This window comes from Gallinula chloropus (genome assembly GCF_964237585.1).
Source record: "Gallinula chloropus genome assembly, chromosome: Z".
NCBI classification, from domain to species: Eukaryota; Metazoa; Chordata; class Aves; order Gruiformes; family Rallidae; genus Gallinula; species Gallinula chloropus.
The window spans coordinates 73,568,826-73,589,816 of record NC_140089.1 but is presented as its reverse complement, the minus strand read 5'-3'; the positions used below and the strand labels follow the sequence as shown (position 1 = coordinate 73,589,816).

Sequence of the window (20,991 nt, the reverse complement as noted above, 5' to 3'; positions counted from 1 at the left end):
CCCAGTTTCATAAACACCCATCTGTGGTGGTTTAACCCCAGCTGACAGCCAAGCCCCATGCAGCCACTTGCTCAGCCACGCCATGGCAGAATGGGGGAAAGAATCAGAAGAGATGGGGTAAGAAACAGAAAAGACCTTGGCTCCATGTAAGCACTGCTCAGCAGTAACAAAAATGTCTGTGTATTATGAACACCCTTTTCTGCACAAATCCGAAACATAGCCTTATACTAGGTGCTGTGAAGAAAGTTAACTCTATCCCAGACAAAACCAGCACACCATGCTAATTTCACTTCTGTTCTCACACCAGTAGAGGCAGAGTCTTTAATTGGCAACATTTCTTTGATATGCAGAGATTAGTAAGTTATGACCTGTAGGATGTAAAATAAAATCAGATTGCTTCCTGCTAAGCTTCTTGCCAAGTCTTGAAGACTTACTATGCATTAAGCAGTTTCCAGAGGTTAGTTGAAGCTTCAGCGATTCTGGCAAGCTTGAGCTTATTCCCCGGCATGGCTCTGTGCCTGCCAAGATTGTGGAGGATGTAAGGATAGCAGACCTGGTAGCAAGGCATTGCCCAGTGCAGAGGTTCCTCAGTACATGGTGTCCAAATACATGTTCAGGGGCAGGACCCAGTGTGAGGAGTGGGCGTGCTGCATGGTGAGAGGACCACACTGGGCTGGGAAGGTGGCATGCTCATAAATTGCTAGGGAAAAAATACAGCCAGGACTCCTTTCCTTTTCAGTGTTATTTTCTGATGGATTCCAGAGAGTTCCAATCTAATTTTAGATAAAAAGTACTAGTATTTGTCTTTCTATCTAGATTTTTTCTCTAAATGTTTTAAAAGTTGTCAGTACAGTAGTAATTTTGGGACATACACAGTTGGCGAGGACAGAGCAGCTGCAATGACACTTTCAGGGGATAATTCTTCAGCAGCACTTGTAAAATGAAACAGTCTATGGCATTGCTCTGTTTCTCCATGGCTCCTGCTGCTTGTTGACTACATTTATGCCTTCTTTTAGTCAGGCTCAGTAATACAATTACTGCAGTACAGTGGCTTGTTAATGCTGATTCCAGATAAATCTCACGTACCTCATGCATTACTTGGAAAAACTGGAAATGCCAGGCAATATAAAGTATGTTTCAGAGATGCATAGACTCATGGAGTGATTTGGCTTGTCAGGGACCTCAAAAGTCATCTGGTTTCAACCTTCCTACCATGGGCAGGGACACCCTTCACTGGACCAGGTTGCCCAGAGCCCCATCCAGCCTGGCCTTGGACACTGCAGGGACACAGGTTCTCTGGGCAGCCTGTGCCAGAGCCTCACCAGACTCACAGTAAAGAATTTCTTCCTAATATTGATTCTAAATCTCCCCTCTTTTGATTTAAAACCATTGCTCCTCAACCTGTCACTCCATGCCCATGTAAACTCTCCCTCTCCAGTTTTCCTGTAGGCACATTTCTTCAGGTACTAGAAGGCTGCAAGAAGGCCTCTCTGGAGCTTTCTCTTCTCCAGGCTGAACAAGCCCAACTCTCAGCCTGTCTTCACGGGAGAGGTACTCCAGCTCTCTGATGATCTCCATGACCCTCCTCTGGACTTGCACCAGCAGCTCCATATCTTTCCTGTAATGGGAACCCCAGAACCAGATGCAGCACTCCAGGTGGGGCCTCACCAGAGCAGGGCAGGAGGGCAGGATCCCCTCCTTTGAGCTGCTGGCCAAGCTGATTTTGATGCAGCCAAAAGTTTCAAAGTGCAGTGCAGAATTTATAGCTTTCCAAACATCTACCTGGTAAATAATAGCAACTGCTTTTCTTCTGCCCAGATCCACTCAAAATTTACCTTATGAATCCTTAGCCTTTTACAGCTCAGTACTTTTCAGGAGTGCATATATGTTGATTATCTTATAGGAGGTAACCAGAGTTATTTGTATTTGCTAGTGCCCATCTAATAAGTAACTGGGGAACAGTGAAAGACAATTGTGACAGACAACATAAACAAGAACATTTTCATTTTTATTTTGTATGGAAACACTGCAAATAACAGCAGGGTGATTTTACTGCAGGCCATCTGCTTAGCAATGCATATCTGCCTAAATAGACAGTAATTTTTTCCAAATAAGTAAAGATTTATTTCCTCAGTGATTTCAGTGGGTATTGCCTACTCTTTACTTCTTCCAGGACAAAATTTACATGTAATTCAATTACTTCACTAAAATGAATTTGACTCGTAGGCTTTCAGGGAAAATAAAATAAATTCTCTGGAAATGGTATTCTTGTACCACACCTTGCATTTTTGCCAGATAAGTTATTTTATTTTCAGTGAAACATTATGGGTCAAATTCATTTTAGTGAAATACAAAGGCTAATAAAGACTCTGTTGCATCTCTGTTGCCTCAGAATACATATTTAATGGAGACTGATTGTACCTAGGAAGAACAATTCCGTGGCAAATTGACCAATTTTCATTACACCTTGGTGAAAGAAATAAAAAGAGATTGGCGAGGTTAAAGTTTTGAGAGGGTAAATTTCATTTGAAAATACAGTCAGACTGCAAATCAATGCCTCCCATGTATTTCAAAGACCTGGGAAATCAATGGGGTCTATTAATAAATGCTTTTTTGTGTGTCTTTGCTTTTAATGCAAGTTTCTGTGCAATTCAAAGACTAATTAATTCTCTCTTTAGCTGTTTTTATCATGCAGTGCTGCAAAAGGATGAAAGGGGTTTTTTATCCCCCCATATTTTATTTTCTACTTCACAGCTCTTAAAACAAACTGCTAAGCTAATACATTCTGTTGATTGCTGAGTGGTTTTTTTTCTTTTCAATTTAGCCCATGCAGTCTGCAGACTGTGGATTTGAGGTTAGACTCCACCAGTTAGATTTGACATGCTCAGTGAGACTGGGGCTTGACACCTCAGCACCGAGGCCTGACACTGGCGGGTGCAGCTTGTCCTCCTTGGTGCTCTCATCCAAGAGCTTATGCCAGCACATTAACAGACAACACCTGGGGAGATGGAAAGGTGAGTCTGGGCTGCAACCTGATACCAGTATTGCATGAACTGCCTGTCAGTAGCCCTCGTTGCAGGACGTTTGAGCTGCTGCTGTCATGCAGACAGACACCAGTACAGGTATTGCCCTGCAGATGCGTGTGCTTACGCTGGCCCATACTGGTGGCCCACCTGCTAGGTCGCTGTCTGTGGGCCAGGTTGTAGCTGTCCCTGGACACAGCCAGTGACTATCTATTAGAGATCATTGTGAGGTCTTTTAGGGGTTGATCACAGATTAGGGTACACACGTGGGTTTTTCCTGTTTCTTCTCTTTAGTCTTGATGAGAAGGTCATTGGACTAAATGGACATGGGAGCTTGCTTGGATCTATAAGCTTTCCCCACGGTAACCTGTGCTGAGTGGTGCTCTTTGTGCTCCCACCTGTCTCTGGTCAGCAGCTCTAACAGTGAACTGATCAGGTGAGATCCTTGAGTGAGACCTCAGGTTCCATTAGGGAAATATCCGTTTGTCTTTAGGGGTCCTTCCCAGAATGAACCCAAAAGATGAGGATTTTAGTCTTTCTGATGAGACTGGGAGAGCAGTTGATCAAGGACGCACGTGTATGCTGCTTCAGTAGGCAGGTCTCAGGCTTATTAAACTTACTGATAGTTGTAAAGTCCATTGTCTTCTCCTCTAAGGTACAATTGTAGAATAAATTATGGGCTAGAAGTAGTGTGTTCCAGGGTGGGTTTGTTTTGATGGGCTTTTTTTTCTTTTTTACACCAGAATTTCTTATTTTCTTGTTTTAGCATCTGTGTAGAATAGGCCTTTTGTTGTGTTGATGGAGTCAGAACAATGCAATCATTTGTCACCTCCTCCTGCTTCCTTTCCTGGTGCTGTGGCAAAACTACAGCACAGAAGCCATTGAAGGTGTTTGTGTTGTTTCATCAAGTAATGTGCAACAGGAAAAGTAACAGTCCATGATCTGTCTTTTTTTTTTTCTTAGCCTTCTCTTTGTCATCTGTAATGTAGTCTTGTATCTGTGGTCTGTGATGTGCATACAGGACAGCAGAGTGCTCTGTCGTGGCTTTTTGTGGCAGCACAGCTTGCCACAAGTGGCTGCAGTTTCCCTGTGTCCACACAGGTTGTTGTGTGGCAGCACTGGGAGTTTGGTGGGAGAGATGAAGGTGAGTGCCCTTGAGGTGTTTTGGCACAGGAGATCTGCTGTTACAGTGTGACCCCCAGAGAACTGCTTCTATGTCAGTACCTTGTCACAACCTAAAAAGTGTTAAATGAAGAAATGGAAGGAGTGAATGCTATAACTCACTACAATTCATGTTACAGGCATTCTCTTACAATATTGTGTCTGTATTAAACAAAGAGGTTTTCATTTAACCTGAAAGGTAAATAGACCCCTTATGCATTGTCTGTTATATAGGGCCTGTCTCCCATTTCACTGTCCGAAATGACTCACTTCCATTTGGTACCACACTCATTGGTTATAAAATGTTGGTTATACAAGTGTGTACAGTGCTGGTTTATATTGCCTTAGCCAGGGCTCCTGCATATGTTAATGCTCCATATGCAGGAAAACAATGTCATGTCTTAGGCAAGGATATTTATAACATTAGGAATGATGCTGATTGTGTCTGTTTTTCACCAAACAATAATTGGCAAACTGAATGCTATGCTGACAGTAATAATTCTGGGATGTACTGAAATGGTTTGGCATGTGAGCCTGGGCAGAGAGAGCAAGTTGTTTCTGGAGGCTCTCCACAGTCAGCACAGTGTTCATTTTTCTTCCTACCTGAGCTGGGAACACACAGGTCTGTGTTCAGCAGGTCTGTGTTCAGCCTGTAACTGTGCTATATTGTCTTGAAGATTTTTTTTTTCTTTTTCTTTTTCCTTTGGTTTTTTTTTTTTTTAGAAAAAAAGCTCATAGGAAGCTCTGGGGTGCATATTTTATATAGTCACTCTGTTTTGTGGCATTCAGCAAAATAACACTGAGAGTGCTTCTTACTCAATCCAGAAAATATGCGCAGGACAAACCTTGAACAAACACTGATTTCCTTTGGCCACATCAGCCATGCACTGAACCAGTGTCACTTGAGCAAAAGTACAAAAGCAGAACTAGTAACTTTCCCTGTGTCAGTGAACTTAGTAGCTGCACAGACTGGTCTCCAGTGCAGGTCTGGGATCTCAGATAATAAAAGATAGGTCTTCTAAACATAGGAATATACTGGGTTGTTGGTATTTCCTTGCAATAACTGAACTTTCAAAGCTACAGTTAAAAAAAGGGTGTCGATATTTTTCTTACAGATGACTTTAAAAAAATCCCTGCTATTTTAAATTCAGTTCAGTTCCACACTTGGCTCACAGTGAGTATAATGCACTAAGCAGGAGACAAGCTGTTCTTCAAGGCAAGTCAAATCGAGCTAATCCTCTACCCTAGGTAAATGCCTCCAAAATCCTGCTCTCCTCAGGCCAGGCAACAGAGGGGCTGAAAAAGGGACTGTAGTGAATGTGTTGCAATATCTAGTGGCATTCACATAGAAAACCCTGTTACTCTGAGGATTTGAGCTGTAGAACATCATCCAAAGTGACTTCTTTCACATTCCCTGGAACGGGAGCTGCAGTTTAAGCACACAAAGATGAATGGATTTTGCCTCTCTGAAAGACAGACTAAATAAAACAGACCAAGTTGCAAAACACTGCTTGGAGCCCTGGTCTTGCTGCTTCTGTATGCTCCTTTCAAAGCTTTTTAAAACCAGATCACTTTTATATGTGATTTATATAAAGAGATCTCTTTTTTCAGTTTGATCCTTTTCCTTCCATTCTAAATGTCCTTAGACCTGTGATGCAGGCTTTGAATTGCACCTGCAGCCGAAACCTTGAGGGTGAGGGTATTTTGTGCTTAGAGTAGGAATAGAACATCAGTACCTGGAAATATTTGAAAATCAACTTTAAACAACAGCTGTGTTGGCCTGGCACAGGTCTTAAAGGATTGATGCCACTGATGTCTCTAGTCACTGTATCTTGTCTTGCTTTTTGTAGTTTGGTTTTGGGTTGGGGGTTTTTTTCATCATTGAGTTTGGTTTTTTTAAGTAGTAATTTGGGCAGATAAATTTTCTTGAGGTTTTTCAGGTTACTATCCAGACAGACTGGAAAAAAAAAAAATGTCCTTCATTTTATTTGGATGACTTAGGATTTCCTTGTTTCTCTGGATTTCCTTGTTTCTCTCTCCTCTCTTAGAATTACTTTCATTTGCAGTCAGTGCCCTTTTGTACAATCTTAGGGTGGATTTTACTGGTTTAGATTACAGGAAGGGACGTAGGCCATAAATAGATGGTATACATTCTGCTAACACCAGGAATACTGAAATAGCTCATCTTAAAAGACAGGGGAAACCTAGCCAGTTGGCCAAGCGCCAGGAGATTGCAGGATTGACAATTAGTGGGAAGTCTGAAACGGAGATTAATGGTAGGCTGTGCTCTAAAAAAGCACATGTTGGGTCCAGGACAAATTTGACAGTGGCAAATTCTGGAAGAGACATGTGCTAAGGCCTTAATGCAGTTTTGCCTTTCTCCTGGCACCCGTTCCCAAAAGGTCCTGGCATTCTTGTCCGGTGTGTCAGTGATACTGAATTTCACAGGGGCTGGGCTGGCGCCTTCTCGGCTTTACCGAGTGTATTCGGGAGGAGCTTGTATAGCTCTGTCTGACAGAAATCCTTATGCAGCAACCCTGTCCATACAGCCTGCTAACTGCAAAGGCACTGCTTATTTTTGAGGGATGGTCTTTATCTCAGTGACTTCTAATCCTAAATGGACTGGCATTTGTAAGACTCAGGTATCAGGAGCATCCTGGGGCGGTTTGGTCTGTTTTTTTCCTTCTGCCATTAGTAGTAGTTTTGTGTTTCTCTTTCTGTGGGAGCAGAATTGCCCGTACCTGCATTTCTAGAGTGCTCAGGCTATAGCCATCATCTACAGCTGTTCTTTGGTAAGGTGATAAGGATGTCACAGCCCATCCAAAGACAGTTAAATAATAGTTTATAACGTATACATGGTGCCTCTGACATTGCTCACAGAGTTTTCCAGACTTTTTGCATGGACAGCTGGAGTTGCTGTGGTTTTCCTCAAGATGAAACAGCAGAATGGTAACAGAGTTCGGCCTCTCTGATGCCTGAATCACTGCGACAGGTTACAGTCAAGAAGTGGCTTTTAAAAGCCTTCCTCTGCCAGACTGCTGTCCAACACCATTAAAACTGTGAAATACAGTTGAGTTTCATATAAATTTTTTGTTATCTAAAATACTCTTAAAATTGTGATGTGGAACAGTTTAAAACAGAAAACAACTATGAGGCAGAGTTCAGGCAATCCTGCAAGAAATCCTTTCCCCAAATGGAGAACAGATGAAGACTGTAAGGTTTGAGTTTGCTTGGGGAGGGGGTGTCTTCCCACATAGGTATCAAATAATAAGGTTAGAGGGAACATTTGGGTGGTGCTAAGTGGGGCTGATTTGATGGGAGAATACCGAAGACTTAGTTCAGTTGCCACTCAGTCTCATCTCTACTAACAATTTCAGGATTCGCCAATAGTTGTTGCCCACATACAGTATTGGTCAGGGCTTTGATTCTGTTTAGATCCAGATGTTTTCTGTCATCCATGAAAACAGCCCCTTTCTTCAAACAGGAGTAGAACAAAAAGAGTAACAAGAGTTCAAAGGCTTCAAGCAACAAGCACATTGTCCCTCCATTCCAGTTATAAACTCGGTCAGCTGTAAGTTTGCACACACACAGTCAGAGAAGTGACAGGGAGAAGTGACAGACCCTCCAGGGCCCTGAGGGCCAAGAGAAGCCAGGTTCTCTGCCTCTACCCCCTGGAATTGCTGCTGTTGACCTGGCTGCAGCACGGAGAGGTGAAGTGACTTGCAAACTCACTCAATATGTATCCTGGGGCAAGGAGCAACTTCTGGCAGCATCTGTCACCTCAGCCTCTCTGTAGAAGCAGCCGAGAGCTTCTTTGCCACTCCAGTTCACATTTAATGGAGTCATGGCCAGATGCCTCTTCTTTGCCCTTCTCTGGTGCCTCTGCCCACTCCTCCCTTTGCTTATGCAGGAGATTGGGGTTTAGAGGGCAGCTCCACCTGGCAGTGTCACATGCCCTCTTCTAGTGTGGCACCTTAGGTGACTGTCTACCTTCCCTAAGCTCCAGGCATTCAGTTCCTGGTCTAATTCTCTCCCCCTCAATCTGGTGAATCTGTACATGACAGCAGTGAGGTGTCTCCCACATTCATCAGTGGGGTGGTGCTGCAGACTGAGAGCAGAGGAGGTGAGCATTGCCACCGCCTGCACTATCTCAGTGCTTTTGTGCCCAGCTCACCACCCTCAGGCACGCAGTTGCTGATCAGTTCCTATTTTTCAAGGTTAAAGAAGAAAGGTAAAGAAGAATAAAATGGTGTACTGCTTTAAAGGTAAGCGATTAATTATCTATTTAGAACAAGGGCATCTTCATCTGTGCTGCTAGGCAAGCAGTTAAATTGGTGAAATGGTATCTGGTGTGCTGTCATTTAGTGAAGCCTATGGCTGTTATGTAAAGGTTTTAATGACTTTCTTCATCTGTCTGCTTAGGCACACCGTGCGTCTGGCAAAATTTTGAGCAGGCTCAAGGCGTTAAAGAAAGCTCATCTAAATAAAGGAGGGTTAACGTGACATTGCAGTTACTTAATCCTGTATTGTCCTGCCATGTGACTGCAGGGATACTGAGGTGCAGCGTTCCTGTCGCCTGGTGCACAGATTGTGCTTTTACCATCGTCTTCCAGGATCAGTTGCTTTGTTAAACCTGCCATGGGAAGGAAACAGAGAGGCAACAAACTTTTTACAGCAAGGCTTCAAGGCACAGAGACATTTCCAAGGCAGTGTGACAAGCTCACAGGCTGAAGAATGAAGCAAAGGCAAATGCTACGTTCAGCGCTTGGACTGGTACCAGAATCAAGGATAACTGCGCTCTTAAGGTCAGCTATTCAAAATGAACTGGAAGCATTTGGATTTATTTAGAGCAGTTCATCAGCTATTTGTTTGACCTTTATCTATCAAGTTAGTTTCCAGAGGGGCAAGCTGAAGCCTGGAAATTCGTGTCAAATGTTTTGCATGTGTCAAATGTATTGCACAGACTGTGAGCAACTTGCCACTTCTTTGCACAAAGTTTACAGTTTTAATTGCAAAGCCTCTTTTACCTTGTAGATGAAGATCACGACACACTAAATTGTTTAGTGAGAGATGGATGTAAATAGCTTCCAGCTTTATCTCTGATTTCGAACAGAACTGCAATATGTAGATATGCCAGATTTTTTTTTAAAGTCATTTCCAAGCTAATCCTTGGACTTTTGGTAAGCTGCTTTTTTTCCTAAGTTTGTCACAGAGTTGAGTATTTGCAGGAGTGCATGTTTATACAGAATTCTTCCATTTAAACTCCTCATCAGGACATCTTGCTAAATGGGGAAGTGATTACCCTATAGACTATGACAACAGGATATGTGAATGGAGGAAGTCTTGGAAAACACCGCTACTCCAGGTGGCACCGTGAGGACAGTGGAGAAGATGATGGACACACGGAGTGCTATGGAGGAGATGAAGTGGACAGGCAGCACAGGCTGACCCCATTTGAGAAACTAATGCAAGATATGTCCCAGAATGAAAAAGTGGTGAAAGAATTAACCTTGGGAAAGAGAATTGGCTTCTATCGAGTCAGAGGAGAAATAGGAAGTGGGAATTTCTCACAAGTGAAGCTTGGAATTCATTCCCTAACCAAAGGTAGGCACTGCTAAGGGAGTCACCTGTGCCTTAGTTCTGTACATGTACAAATGGACCCCTTTGGGAAGAAGGGTGCTGTCTGAACCTTAGATATACATATAGTTTGTGTGAATCTTTTTTGGTGGTTGAGTGAATCTATAGGCAGGGTCACAGATAAATGATTTAAAGGAACTAGAAACATTTTCTCTAGGTGACAGCTATTAGAAGAAAAACTAATCTCTGTACTTGATGGAGTTAATGCATCTCATCTCACAGCTCAAACACTTTAAAGCATGGTGTTGTCCCCTCCCTCCTACAACTTGTCCTGTCCATCTGCCCTGTTCCCTGCCCCAGCTCATGGACTGCAGGGCTGCAGGTGGTGAACCCCCAGGGCACCCTGACTAGGCGTGCTCCTGCCCACAGAGTGAACAAGGTTTCCTTTGTTTCTTTGCAAATTTTACTAGTATCACCAAAGCTTTTGTTTGGTCACAGTAATTTTGGTGAGAAATTTTATTCCTGCTTTACTGATTCATTTTCAGGCAGTTCATTCTTGTAAAAAGCTGGGACAGGGCTGTAGGTGTGCATTGAGCAGGTGCATGGAAACAAACTCTGGTACAGCCAAACTGCAGTTTGTGGTTTTGCCCTTTTTTTTTTTTTTTTATAATATGGAAAAGCACCCTATATACTGCTTCTATGAAGAACTCAACAGGCTAGGTAACTGCAGTGAACTTCAGCTATAAGTGCTGATTCTTCATCTGCCTCTTAAAATAAAAGAAACTGTTCTGATTTTCCCTTAGTTTCCCCCACATCTTTGTACGTTATTATCATATCGGGTTTTTTTTCATTCTTTCCAATTTGCTTGATGGTACTTCCCTGCATCATCTTACATGTGAGAGAAGGAGATGCACTCCAAAGCCTTCATGCTGTATTACCTGTTGTTACTTTCTCTAACCAACTCTTTCGGCCGAGACTGCACATGTGTGAAAGCTCACATTTATGCCTCTTGTGCAGCAGTTGTTGTGCTGGGATTTAAAGTGGGAAACTGGTGGTATTTATTTTTTCCAAATTTAAGCCTGTTCATGCCTAATGGTTGCTTTAGCTGGGTGTGGGGTTTTGGGTTTGCTTGTTTCAGAGAAGCATCTCTGCTCCACTTGGCCCACAGCTAGTTATTTCCTCTTCTGTGATTTTTTTTCTTGCAAAGAAAACTGTCTTGTGCTTACTATTGAAGGAAATAGTGTTGCTGTACTGGGAACAGGAAGAATGCTAGTGAAAGGAAGTTATAAATTTGATCTGGATGAACATTTTACCTGCTGAACTTACTTAGGAGAGAGGTTGCTTTAGCATTTGAATAGACCTGAAAACCAGTTTTGAACGTCAGTGAATACAGTAAGCTTGGACAAACCAAATACCAAACCCATGTTTTCTTTTTTTTTTTTAAAGGTTCTTTTGGACCAGAGGTTTCTAAAATTATTTTTGATTGGTTTATTAGTAGGTTGGGTTTTTTTGTTAAAATGTTCACTGGGGAAGGAGTTAATTTCTCAGTACTAAATTTTGTAACTGTTGTAAATGTCTTCTGACTCATCTCTACTCATGAGCTCATCAGTGCTCATTAAATACAGCGTGCAGATAGGAGAACAGGAACACAGACATGTGGGCACATGCATGCATACACTCCACCACCACCTCCCACAAAGAGGATTTCCCTTTTTTCTCAGTAGATGTACATCATTGTGTTGGTATTGAAGCGATATTCCTGCACTACACATACAATATTTTTTCTGATTACATAAATACAAAGGCTGATTGTTCATGCTGTGTGGATCTCTGGGGTAGGGAGAAGTTTATGCGTTGGGGGGGCTGCTTAGCTCTCCAGTTATTGTCATGTTAGGTTGTAAGTGTGGTCTTTCTACTTACATGTCACCTTAGATTAAAAAAAGGAAACGATTTTGTTCTTTACCAAGATGAGCTTCTATTGCAATTACATGTATGTGCTGTTCTGCAGCCCTTGTGATCTGTCACAGCAGGATATGTGACAAAGTTTTCAGGAGGGAAAGACAAAAAACTGCAGGATCATACTGGATGAAGAACCTTGTCTTGGTTTCTTAGAGGATGCAGGAAAATGTTTGGTGCTAGGATGTGTATTAGGTTGTTCAGCATTACCCGCACTATTTACCTGAATATTGGCAGAGATTTTCTCCAGAGACACGTAGGATTGCTTGCTAAGGAGTGCTAGGTTCCTAAGCTCTGTGTAACCTCTATTTTACATACCTTCCAGCTGGCAAAAGTAGTGTGAGAGCACAGCAGAATAGATGCAATTAAGAGCAGCCAAACTTCACAGCTAATAAAAAGGCAGTCTAATGTGAAACATCAATTGCAAAGGCAGGAATATCCAGGCATCTAGTTTGTGGGGTTTTTTAAAGCAGTTTTAACTTGGTTATGTTTGTGCTTTGTTTCACAGAACTTTAGGAGTTGGAAGAGACCTGAAAAGATCATTCAGTCCCAACCCTGCCTCTCCCTGCCCCCCACTCCACCAGAGTGGGATCATGTAGACTAAATCACACGGGAATGTATCCGGGCAGGTTGGCACCCATTGCCCCTTGTCTTGTCACTGGCCATCACTGAGAAGAGCCTGGCTCCATCCTCCTGACACTCACATATTTATAAATATTAATAAGGTCACCTCTCAGTTTCCTCTTCTCCAGGCTAAAGAGACCCCGCTCCCTCAGCGTTTCCTCATAAGGAAGGTGTTCCACTCCCTTCATCATCGTGGTGTCCCTGCGTTGGACTCTTTCAAGGAGTTCTATGTCCTTCTTGAACTGAGGGGCCCAGAACTGGACACAATATTCTAGGTGTGGTCTCACCAAGGCAGAGCAGAGGGGGAGAAGGACCTCTCCTGACCTACTAACCACACCCCTTCTAACACACCCCAGGATGCCATTGGCCTTCTTGGCCATGAGGGCACATTGGTGGCTCATGGTCATCTGCTGTGCACCAGGAGCCCCAGATCCCTCTCACCTACACTGTTCTCCAACAGGCCAGTCCCCAGCCTATACTGGTACCTGGGGCTGTTCTTCCCTAGATGCAAGACCCTACACTTGCCCTTGTTAAATCTAATTAAACTTCTCCCTGCCCACCTCTCCAACGTGTCTAAGTCTTGCTGAATGACAGCAGAATCCTCTGGTGTGTCAGCCACGCCTCCCAGTTTTGTTTCATCACCAAACTTGCTGATGGTGCACTCTATTCCTTCATCCAGGTCATCAATGCATATATTGAATAGTACAGGTCCCAGTACTGACCCCTGAGGGACCCCATTAGATACAGGCCTCCAGCCAGACTCTGTCCCATTGATCAAATCTCACTGGCTTCTTCCCTTCAACCAGTTCTCAATCCACCTCATACTTGACCTTCCAGACCACACTTCCTCAGTTCAGCCATGAGGATCCTGTGGGAGATGGTGTCAAATGCTTTACTGAGGTAAAGGTAGACCACATCTACTGCCTTACCATCATCTATCCACCTGCTTTTATCCTCTTAAAAGCCTCTTAGATCAGTCAAACATGACTTCCCCTTGGTAAAAACATGCTGACTGCTTCTAACAACCCTCTTACCCTTGATGTGTCACAGACAGTACCAAAGATAAGTCTTTCCACCACCTTTTCAGGGATGGAAGTGAGGCTGACCGGTTTGTAATTACCTGGGTCCTCCTTCTTGCCCTTTTTGAAGACCAGAGTAACATTTGCTTTCCTCCAGTCCTTGGGCACTTCTCCTGTTTCTCAGGTTTTAGCAAAGATGATGGATAGTGGCCTATAAATGACTTCCTCCAGTTCCCTCAGCACCCTCAGGGGTATCCCATCAGGACCCATGGATTTATGGATGTCCAGATGGCTTAATTCATCCCTGACCCCATCCTCATCTACTGAGGCAGACTCATCATTTATCCGACTTCCTCTGGGGCTTCAGCCATCTGGGGCTCCTGCAAACAGTCTCCAGGAGTGTGGACAGAGGCAATGACAGCATTCAGTAACTCTGCCTTCTTACTATCCTTAGTCACCAGTGTACCCACCTCATTCAGCAGAGGGCCTACACTGCCTCTAGCATTAGTTTTGTCTGCAAAGTATTCAAAGAAGCCCTTTCTGTTATCCTTGACCTCCTTTGCAAAGTTTAATTTCAAAGAGGCCTTAGCTTTCCTAATTTCCATCCAACATGTCCTGACAACAGCCTTATACTCCTCCCAAGAGGCCATCCCCTCCTTCCATGACCTTCCTTAGACTCTCTTCTTACACTTGAGTTTGCCCAGCAGTCCCCTGTTTATCCTTGCAGGTCTTCTGCCTCCCTTTCTTGACTTCTTTCCTATTGGGATGGTTTGATCTTGAGCTTGGAAGAAGTGCTCCTTGAATATGGACCAACCATCATAGGCCCCTTTTCCTTCCAGTACCCTGTCCCATGGGATTTCCCCAGTAGTTGCTTGAAGAGCCCAAAGGTTTCCTTTTGCTGTTATTGCATGCACCACTTCCTCCTGAAATTATTTCGTAACCTTTTCCTAACTTCTCTTATTTAGATTTCAGCTAGCTCTTTTCAAACCTCAGCTGCACATAGTCAATCAAAGCTTCTTCTACCCAGTGTTTTGGTAAACAAGCTGCTTGCTAAAATGCCCTTCTGTGCAGCACTGCTGCCTTGCAAGGGCAATACAGGATTTGTAAAGCAAGCATTTTTTTTTGGAAACAGAACAAGTTTAAAAAAGAAAAGGGGGGTATAAGGTTTTTACACTTTAGGTGGGCTGCTTTTCTTTGTGCATCATGCATATGCAGCTGCAATGACATAGATTTAAAAGAGCTTGGTCCTGATTTATGGTGCCATGTGAATAGGACCAGGCCCTTCAGTTCTAATCTCCTTTTTTTTTAAACTCCTTTTCCTTTCAAAACTTTGTAGGAAAACTGTCCAGGAGGAATGGTAAATTCCAGCAAAAAGAACGGGCATGTAACCTAGAAGATTTTTTATGCCCCCAAGTTTTATAAATCAAGCAGTTTCATAGTTAAGATTGTAAGAACTTTTATCCCTGTAGTATCTAAGTATTTTGTTGTGTAAATGTTACCTACTGAGAGCTGATGCTATTTCTTCTTTAGGTGCTGAATATGCTACCAACGTGACAAGGGGTTTAGTCTCTCACCTCTAGGTCAGGAGTCAGAGCTCTGCCAGGATCAGTGTCGTGTGTGGTTACCATCCAGTGGCTGCTGCTCCTCTTGATTCACCATCAGCACCAGGCAGGAGTAGGTGCCTGTTTTCCTAGGGGGCTCACGGGAAAGCACAGAACAGGTCAAGGGGAAGCAGCAGGAGGAAGACTGCCCAGTGCTCAGCATGGGCTCCTTCTGAAAACAGGCACATCAGAGGGGGGAATTCAGCACTTGACACAAGAATTGCATTTGCCACACTTTATTGGGGGGCATGTGTGTATCAGTTTATGCTTGTATGTTCCTCAGAAAGGTTAATATACCAAACATGGAGTTTTCTTGATCTGTACAGATGGATATATGCATATATATCCATATCACTTTCTTCATATACGTTGAAATATTAAACTTGAGTTGAATAACTTTATAATATCAAAAACATTGATTTTCCTGTACTATGTACAGTACCAAGAAAAGAACTACTCATGCATGAAGATGTTGGAAAAACTGGCATAGGTCTCCTGAGAAAGGCAAGCCTCTGATTTTGGTAGCTGAGAATTTGTGGGGGTGTATGATAGGAGGTTAGGGAAGAGTTCTGGAAGTCACATCCATTTAAAAACATCTCTCCATTATAAACTTGCAGGGTTACAGCCAGAGCCCAGAAATTACCCCCAAGTTTGTCTGTCCCTTTGTATGCACTGAAACAAAGCACCTACATTTGCAACACCCTCAGTCTGCAAGTACCAGGCTCAGGCCTGGCTCATCTGAAGACCACTGGGCTCACAACGGAAGAGAGAGCGCACCCTTTCATTACCAGCATTGGACACCCAAAGGAGATTGATGCTTGTAACCGTGGCCATCAGGCTGACAGGAGTAGAGCACACTATGACAGCAGATGATTTCTTTAGCCCTTGCAATGCTCTACCAGCCCTCAGCCACCTCAGCAGTGAGGATGATGTAGACAGAAAGGAGCATGGCTGTGTGTGAAAGATTAAAGGGTTTAGCAGGCCTCTCCAGCTTAGCTTATGCTGATCAGAGGTGAAATCTTACTGCACTTCTATAACCAAGCCTTGTTGTAGGTGAAGAGACTTACCATTTGTACCTATTGCATTAACAACATAGAAACCCATTTTTCTTTTCAGAGAAAGTTGCAATTAAGATTTTGGACAAGACAAAGCTAGACCGGAAGACTCAGCGCTTGCTGTCTCGTGAAATATCCAGCATGGAAAAACTGCACCACCCAAATATCATCAGGCTGTATGAAGTAGTGGAGACGCTCTCAAAACTGCACCTGGTGATGGAGTATGCAGGAGGTGGGGAGCTCTTCACTAAAATCAGTACAGAAGGGAAGCTGCTAGAAACAGAGTGTAAAATAATCTTCTCCCAGATTGTGTCTGCTGTGAAGCACATGGTAAGCTGTTCTTCTTCCACAGACATGTTGTCCCTCCACTCTTAGCAGATTTTGTGGATGTATCTTTTGGTTTTCAACTAGCTGCTTTACTGCTACTTAGGTTTCAGACCCACATTTCCTAAGAACACCACCACTGGAGAAGACCTGTCTGAAAGGTATCTGAGAGAGTTTCACATCCAGCTCAAGCGAGTTACTGCCTCTGTGCTGACTGAAGTAGGAGCACCTGGTGGGTGGACCCATCCCTTTAGCAACAGCATTCTCCTGGGCCACTTTAAGTTGCTGTAGGCAACAAAACTTGGTTTCCTCCCTCCAGCTATTTCAAAACATAGGAATGGTCATTCCTCTCCTAGAAGGTGTTCCAGAGAAGAGGCTTGTTAGGTGTTGCAAACATCCAGCTTGCTTAATAATGTATGTGGGAGACTGGAACTTCAGACAGTTAATTCCTGGTGCTCACTTTGGCACACATCTGTGAAGTTAACACCCAGCAAATCACTTCCCCTTGCTTAGTCTTCAGTATTGCAACTGGATTTAGGATACTATTTGGGTAGAGCCCAAAGCATCTTATAAAGCCAGAACAGGAGCAGTTACCTACTTCAGCACCATCTCCTCTGAACTTTGCATAGCAACTACAGCTACTTCAAACAGCAGCGTAAAAACACGCTGCTGTGCAAGTTCGAGCCGAAGCAGTATTTCCTAAACTTGGCTCAGGGTGCCCTCCGGTGGCTCGTGTTCTCCTGCCACGTAATAGGCACTGAAAAGCAAGGCTGTCACCAGGTCAGACGTCTAGAAATTGCATTACAAACTGCTTGTGCATACATACACAGTATGCATATTTATGTATTTTGACCGAATGCTCGTATGTGCTGTAAGTGATGGATTAGCATCAGCACCATTAGGGCAGGTACTCAGCAGCTACTGGAACTTTACATTTCAAGATCACTTATGTTTCTTAGCACTAAACCCAGACCACCAAGCTGGCCAACCTCTTCAGTGGTACACACAGACTTCTGCAAAACCTCTTACTTTTGCTAAGCCATCAAATCCAGGCTACTTAAATCCCATCTCACTGCTGCCAGTCCACATGAGGACAGAAGATCCCTGCCTGTTACTGATGACAGTTTACAAGTCTTAGGATGCTGAAGGGCTTCCTTTCTGCCTCCAGATATATGCACCTTGTTATGTCAAAGCATAGAACAGAGTGCTCAAACACATCCAATCCTCCCAGTTATTTCAAAGATGACACTAAACCCTTATTTAATCAAGACAGACATATCACCACTAAGCAGAGCAAATTCAAGTCCTTGGCTGCTACTGCCATTTCCAAAGGGAAAAATTCAAGTTACAGTGTGTTTATTTAAGATTTCTAAAACTAGAGGACACCACTGAACTTGGGTGTTCTACAACATGAAATGCAAGTCACAAGGCTGTGGTTCTTTTCTCCTGCCACCACCAGTTCCTCATTGACGTTAGAATGCACAACAGAATTGTTGCAACTTACTTCACCTGTGATTATGTTCACTTGGTGAGGTAAATGCTGTCATGTTTCAAGTCTAGAAGCTTACAATATATGCAAAAAAAGAATTAGTAAAGAAAAAATATTTTTCATTGCTTACATTACAGAAAGATAGTAATTGCAAAAGCAACTGAAAATACAGATTTTGGTTGTGAAGATACCTATTCTTGCAGGGTTAGCCATAATGCCATCAGAACTCTGGAGAAGAGAAGGCTGCAGGGGACCTTATAGCAGCCTTCCAGTACCCGACAGGTGCCTATAGGAAAGCTGGGGAAGAACTGTTCCCAATGTCATGCAGCGGTAGGACAAGGGGTAACGGTTTTAAACTAGAAAAGGGGAGATTTAGGTTGGATATTAGGAAAAAGTTCTTCAATATGTGGGTGGTGGATCACTGGAACAGGTTGCCCAGGGACACGCTGGAGGCTCCATCCCTGGAGATTTTCAAGGTCAGGCGTGATGGGGCACTGAGTGACCTGATCTAGTGAAGATGTATGTCCCTGCTTCACTGCAGTGGGTTGGACTAGATGACCTCTAAAGGTCCCTTCCGACCTTATGTATTCTATGACTCATGAAAATAGTTTGTATAGTAACCAAGTGACTGCTGTACTTGAACAAACCAACCTAGCATCCTTCTTACCAGCTTCTCCACCTACTGTATTGTTTGCCTATCAGTAGAAAATTAAGTTAAATTTGTTCAAATCGTTTAACCATTCAGTTTCACTGCAGTGCTTACTGTTCCACTTGGTCCAAGGCAACTCCCTTTCTCCTGTGTGGTAATCAATCGATGGTAACAGCAAGCCACTCGGGAACTTCCTTGTGAATAAGCTAATACACAACTTTCCTCTCGCTCTACAGCATGAGAATAACATCATTCACCGGGACCTGAAAGCAGAAAATGTCTTCTACACCAGTAACACCTGTGTGAAGGTGGGAGACTTTGGATTCAGCACAATAAGTAAGAGAGATGAAACTTTAAATACTTTCTGTGGCTCTCCTCCTTATGCTGCCCCCGAACTCTTCAGAGATGAAAACTATGTTGGCATTTACGTGGACATCTGGGCACTGGGGATACTGTTATACTTTATGACAACAGGTGTCATGCCATTTCGGGCAGATACAGTGGCCAAACTGAAAAAGTGCATTCTTGAAGGGACATACACTTTGCCTCCCTGCCTCTCAGAGACTTGCCAGAAACTGATAAAAGGAGTCCTTCAGCCAGTACCCACTGAGCGGTACTCTGTCAAACTGATTATGAACAGTGAGTGGATGCAGGGAATACAGTACCCAAAACCTCTACAGCCATTTAAGCTGGATCCGAAGTATTTATCAGAGATCAGTACACTCAAAGAGGAAGAAATTGAGGTGAAAAATATTCTGGAGGATCTGGGGATCACAGAAGAGCACATTCAGAATAACCGGGGCAAAGACGCTCGCAGCTCAATAACAGGGGTCTACAGAATTGTTCTGCACAAAGTACAGAAGAAAAGGGCACTGGAATGTGTTCCTATCATGTCCCATCCAGACCCCAAAGAGCAAGACGTGAGGAGAGGAATAAGTTCTTACACGGGGATAAAGCACACATCCAAGTTGTGTTCTATTTTATAAATTACCACTGCAGGCTTTGTACTCAGCACACTTAAAGGGTTTTATTAAATTTTCACAAGTTCTGTTGTACCATTTTTTGTAATTTTTGAATAAATCAAAAATGCCTCATCTCCTTTGCATTTCTCAAGTTGCAGCAATGCGCTAAAAGACAAGAGTTTTCATGCACTTGTTTGTCTCTTGCTCCAAAGACATGGTACAGCCAGGGCAAGATCCCCAAGTAAGTGAAACAGGTAAGGTAACCTTTTAGTAATGGCCAGAATTTAAGTTAACACACCTGGGATATCCTTGGTCCTGGCATGTAACACCTCATGTCCTAAGAAGTTTCACCTCGACACAACTTTACCACTGCGAACCAGGACTGAATTTAAGCAGAAACCAGACCACAATCTAAACAACTGCAAATTCTTCTTTAGAACTTCTTCAGCGAATTAAACATCATAAAATGTACATCAGAGCTTTTTTTAATTATTATTTTTATTTAAAGAACCAGCAATTCTGTTGTTGACCAGTGTTCCTGATTTGTCACAATTCAGAAAGGCAAGTCAGGATGTGACGCAACAGCCCCGCGGGTGTGGTTGCAGCTCCCAGTGGATAGCAGGCTGAGCAACCTCCGACCATCCCATTACTTGAACAGTTCTGACAGATGAGAAGCCCTTGGGCTCCTTCAGTTGCACCCTGATACAGAAAGACCTAAGCACACTCCGAAACTCCTGTAAGTTTACATTCTTGCTTTAGCACTAGGTATGGGGAAGCTGAATGCAGCCAATAGCGAAACCCACTTACATACTGAGCATTACAGGCTTGTACGAACTCCTGACATGCTACTTTGGCAACAAAGGGTGGTGGAAAGAGGATTTTGATACTCTTGAGAACGGCAAGTTAAAAGTTGGATAGTCTGACAGCTCTTGTTCTAAGCATCAGTTAGATGTAACTAACTCCTACCTTCAGCTTTAATTGCTTATTTTGTACTTTCAATGCCATCATGTCCAGTGCAAATGGTGGAAGTACAGGCGCTGTCCATCTCTGAACAGGCATAGTGGACATGCCTAAGCCAAGAGGTAGAGCTTACCGGATTCAGTTAAGGCAAGTAAACTACTACAGTGTTTAGAGAGGGAAGTACAGCTGGTGCTTCCAAATTTAAAGGCAGGATGCCTTTTCTATTATGGGGACTGATGAGATGATCAGTTCATTTTAAAAGGAGTAATTAAATGTAAATGAGCCGCAGAATGACTGCTAAAAGCCACCCATGAGAAACTGGATTCAATGAGGCTCAGGTAAGGCCAAAGCAAGAACCAATCCCCTTTCACAGTGTTTCAGAGCGGGGTGAAACAATACCACCTTTCATAAGACAGTAGTAAAGATTAACTGTATTTCATAAGCTGGGAATGAATTCCCCTACAATAAACAGTTTCCATATGAAAGCATTTATCTTGAAAAAAACAGCCCTAAAATAATCTTTTTGCACCAGCCTAAACATCACTTTCTTTCCACTCTTGGAATGGAATGAAAGATCCAGAAGGTTCACAC

The 20,991-nt window shown here is 43.2% G+C and overlaps 1 protein-coding gene across 2 annotated transcripts; it reads left to right on the top strand.

The window, feature by feature from the left end:
• Nucleotides 1-8,918: 8,918 nt before the first annotated feature.
• NIM1K (NIM1 serine/threonine protein kinase) lies at nucleotides 8,919-20,947 on the top strand (the record flags this gene model as incomplete). 2 transcript variants are annotated; one of them, XM_084278898.1, is made up of 4 exons in its annotated part: nucleotides 8,919-8,989; nucleotides 9,550-9,788; nucleotides 16,078-16,346; nucleotides 18,715-20,947. In XM_084278898.1, the coding sequence occupies 4 exons, from the start codon at nucleotides 8,919-8,921 to the stop codon at nucleotides 19,462-19,464; spliced, it is 1,329 nt and encodes a 442-aa protein (XP_084135024.1). In that variant the 3' UTR covers nucleotides 19,465-20,947. The 2 variants fall into 2 exon arrangements, with proteins under 2 accessions (XP_084135024.1, XP_084135023.1); XM_084278897.1 differs by lacking the exon at nucleotides 8,919-8,989 and having other exon boundaries at nucleotides 9,497-9,788.
• Nucleotides 20,948-20,991: the final 44 nt, after the last annotated feature.